Source organism: Trypanosoma conorhini (assembly GCF_003719485.1).
Source record: "Trypanosoma conorhini strain 025E chromosome Unknown Tco_14.4_contig_01253, whole genome shotgun sequence".
Classification (NCBI taxonomy): domain Eukaryota; phylum Euglenozoa; class Kinetoplastea; order Trypanosomatida; family Trypanosomatidae; genus Trypanosoma; species Trypanosoma conorhini.
The window spans coordinates 1-3,063 of record NW_021705350.1 but is presented as its reverse complement, the minus strand read 5'-3'; the positions used below and the strand labels follow the sequence as shown (position 1 = coordinate 3,063).

The 3,063-nt window shown below is 49.0% G+C and overlaps 2 protein-coding genes across 2 annotated transcripts, besides 2 other annotated features; both read right to left on the bottom strand.

Annotated features, from left to right (window-relative positions):
- Window positions 1-280: 280 nt before the first annotated feature.
- Window positions 281-330: a microsatellite.
- Window positions 331-580: 250 nt separating this feature from the next.
- Window positions 581-650: a microsatellite.
- Window positions 651-895: 245 nt separating this feature from the next.
- Tco025E_09734 (putative nucleobase transporter) lies at window positions 896-2,272 on the bottom strand (the record flags this gene model as incomplete). Its single annotated transcript, XM_029376543.1, has 1 exon — window positions 896-2,272. One exon carries the CDS (start codon window positions 2,270-2,272, stop codon window positions 896-898), a length of 1,377 nt encoding a protein of 458 aa, XP_029223340.1.
- A 338-nt stretch (window positions 2,273-2,610) lies between these two features.
- On the bottom strand, window positions 2,611-3,063 carry Tco025E_09733 (40S ribosomal protein S4; the record flags this gene model as incomplete). The annotated part of the gene is made up of 1 exon (XM_029376542.1): window positions 2,611-3,063. A coding segment is annotated over one exon (453 nt), but the record flags the coding sequence as incomplete, so codon positions are not given.

Sequence of the window (3,063 nt, the reverse complement as noted above, 5' to 3'; positions counted from 1 at the left end):
AAAAAAAAAAAACGCCACAGGGATTGCTGTCCGCAATGCCCGCCGCCGGCCCTTTTTCTCCTCCCTCTTCCTTCTCGTGCCCCAGTTTCGCCCCTCCTTCTTATTCTGCCGTCCACACTCGCCCCCTGTTGTGTGCACAGAAGGCACACGCCAGAGGGGGGAGGAGGCAGCAAGGAAAAGAACGGGAGTAAGAACCAACACAGCAACCCCCCCAAAAAAAGAACAGAGACAAAAAAAAAACTGGGGAAGAATGTAGCATCGCGAACCTAAAACGACGCACAAAAACAAAAATAAGTCCACGAAAGAAACAAAGAAAAAAAAAGAAAAAAACTTTCAACGTTTACGGGCAAAACAAAAAAGGGAATGTAGAGAAATATATATATATATACTTCTTCTTTATGCTCATCTTTTTTACTGTTTATTATTATTATTTCTTGGAGACAGGAATGATTACTACTTAGTGTTGATATTAGCACTCAGTGAGACGTGTTCGGTGGCCATTTAGAGTCGACGCGCGCAGATTTGTCCGCACGGGACCAACAAAGTCAGGCCCACTTCCTATCCACTATAAACAGAAGGCCAGACATCAATGCACACACACATACATACATACATACATATATATATATATATCTTTGTATATATATATAAACACTGATGTGTGTGGGGCAATGCAGGTGGAAAGAAAAAGTGTCTGCTGTTTTTTCCCTTTCCATTGTATATCCCCCACACCACATGCCTATCCTTTTATGGACATGTAAAATATGGCTCCTGCCCCGTGCTATTCCCTTACGTTCTCTTCCATGAACACCTCCCAGCGTCCGCTTCATCCCTTCAGGGTGGTCGCGCCGAAGAGAGAGCGTAAGGATTTATGTTCACTACCACGTGTATAATCCTAAGGCAGGAAGACCACCACAGCGATGGCAACGAGGGACGCAAAAGATGCACCTCCCAGCAACGCAATTCCCATAAGCTGCCCAGCCATCACCCTCTCCCCATCCGTCTTCAGCTCCGGTGCACCGGGGCCGTAGACCATCGTTAGTGCACCAAAGAAGTTCGTCAGACCAATAAAGAACATGAAAAGGCACGGCGCAACATGGCCAGGAATGTAGTGATAGATGCACAGAAAGATCAGTGGGAGAAACAGGAAACGGACGAAGGTAGCGTACAGCGTGAAACGACGAGAAGGCCAAAACACCTTGAAGGACGTCAAGAACCGGCCAAGGGCATCGCCACCGTTGTAACAAAGAATGGCGATCGTAGCGAACCATTCGTCGGCACGGTCAATAGGAATCACAAAGCTGGGGAAGATCAGGAGTGCTAAAAAGAAGGAGCAAAAGCACGCAATCTGCATTGGGTAAATCTTCTTTATCACTGGGAGCACAGGTGTTGCCAAAAGCTGCTCCGCGGTTGTCATACCATCCTCGGCAACAGCCGCTGCGGTCTCGGTGACCTCAACGGACTCCTTTTGGGCGATTGGCTCATTATTTTCGGCAGTACCATTACCCCTGTTCTCCATTTCTTCCAAGTTGCATCCATCAAGAACCCCTTCACTCTGCCTTTCCTCGCACTGGGCGCGTTTCAGCATGCGGTACTCAGCAACGTACGTCTGCGCAAAGGAGTTGTACCGCAGTGACAGTGCCATAAGGAGCGCGATGAGCATAATTCCCAGCGCAAGTGAGAAATAAATGTACGCCTGCGTGAGTGCCGACTCATACGTGTTTGCCATGGATGCCTTAATGATAGACTGCATCGCGGACGCAATCAGTCCCGAGAATCCACAACCAAACATGACCGCTGACATGAACTTTGGAGGCATGGTTCCGGCCAACACGTAGCACGTTGCCTCCAGGTATGACTTACCTGCACCCGCCACAACCGAGACAATCACAAACGCGACAATGGCGGAATCCTGGGATATTTTTCCCATCGGCAGCAGCAGAATAACGAGAACCTCCAACATCATAGATGTGAGCGCAAAAATGAAGCGGTTGCTGATAGAAAGCCTCCTCGCCAAACGGGTCAGCACGGTGGGCCCGAATATAATCTGCGTCACCAACGACACAACATTGTAAAAGGTGAAAATATTAGCCCAAAACACTGGCGAGTTGGGTTTGGCGTTGGGGTTCCCAGTTACATAACGGTAGTAATCCACCATGTACCGTGGTGCCGATGTCACGGCATTCATTGGCATCAGCATAGAGATGCCCAAAAGAATGCACGTCACATAGACGTAGAATTCAGCCAAAGTTGAAAAACCGAGCATCATCATCAAACGGGCCAGAAACACGAAAATTCGCAAACTACAAAGCCAGGAAGAGCAAAGTATAAGCTTCTTGATGTCTGGTTGTGCGGCAAAAAAAAATCCCTACCTGTCAACACTTACAGCGTACGTCTTTTTGTCAGTACCAAGTTCGGGAGGTATTTCCCAGGGCAAAACAACAAGAAAAACAACACATATATGTGCTGCAAGTTTCAACGTGAGCATAAGGGGACATCAAGGAAGACCGCTAATAAACAAATTAATCTTGAACCCAGGAAACAAAAAGTTAGTAAAAATGAAACACAAAAATAGACAAAACAAAAATCAAAAGAAGAGTTGCTCCACACCTACTTGCGTGTCTTGCGGGTGCCTCGAGCCTGCATGTTCTTGCGTGCCTCAGCAGCGATCAGTTTCTCCTCGCGCTCCTGAATCACGTTGATACGGAGACCCTGCTGCTTCGGCAGCGTCACGGGAACGCTCTGCATGTCCTTGCCAATCACAAAAATGTTGGACGCCCGAGTAGCAAACTCGTGGCCGGCAGCATCCTTCAAGCGCGCAATGTCAAACGCACCAGGGTGGCGCTCAATCGACATGATCTCTCCAATACGGCCGCGGTTAGCCCCGCCAGTCACCATCACCACTTTGCCGTTGCCGGTCTTGATGAGGTCCGTTACCTTTTTCTCCTTCACGTTGTACACCAAGGTGTCGCCACGGTGGGTGCGGGGGTCAGGGTAGCGGATGCGGTGCCCGTCGTGTGTCACGGCAACGGGATGCGGCCAGTGCTCGTGTAGACGTTCTCC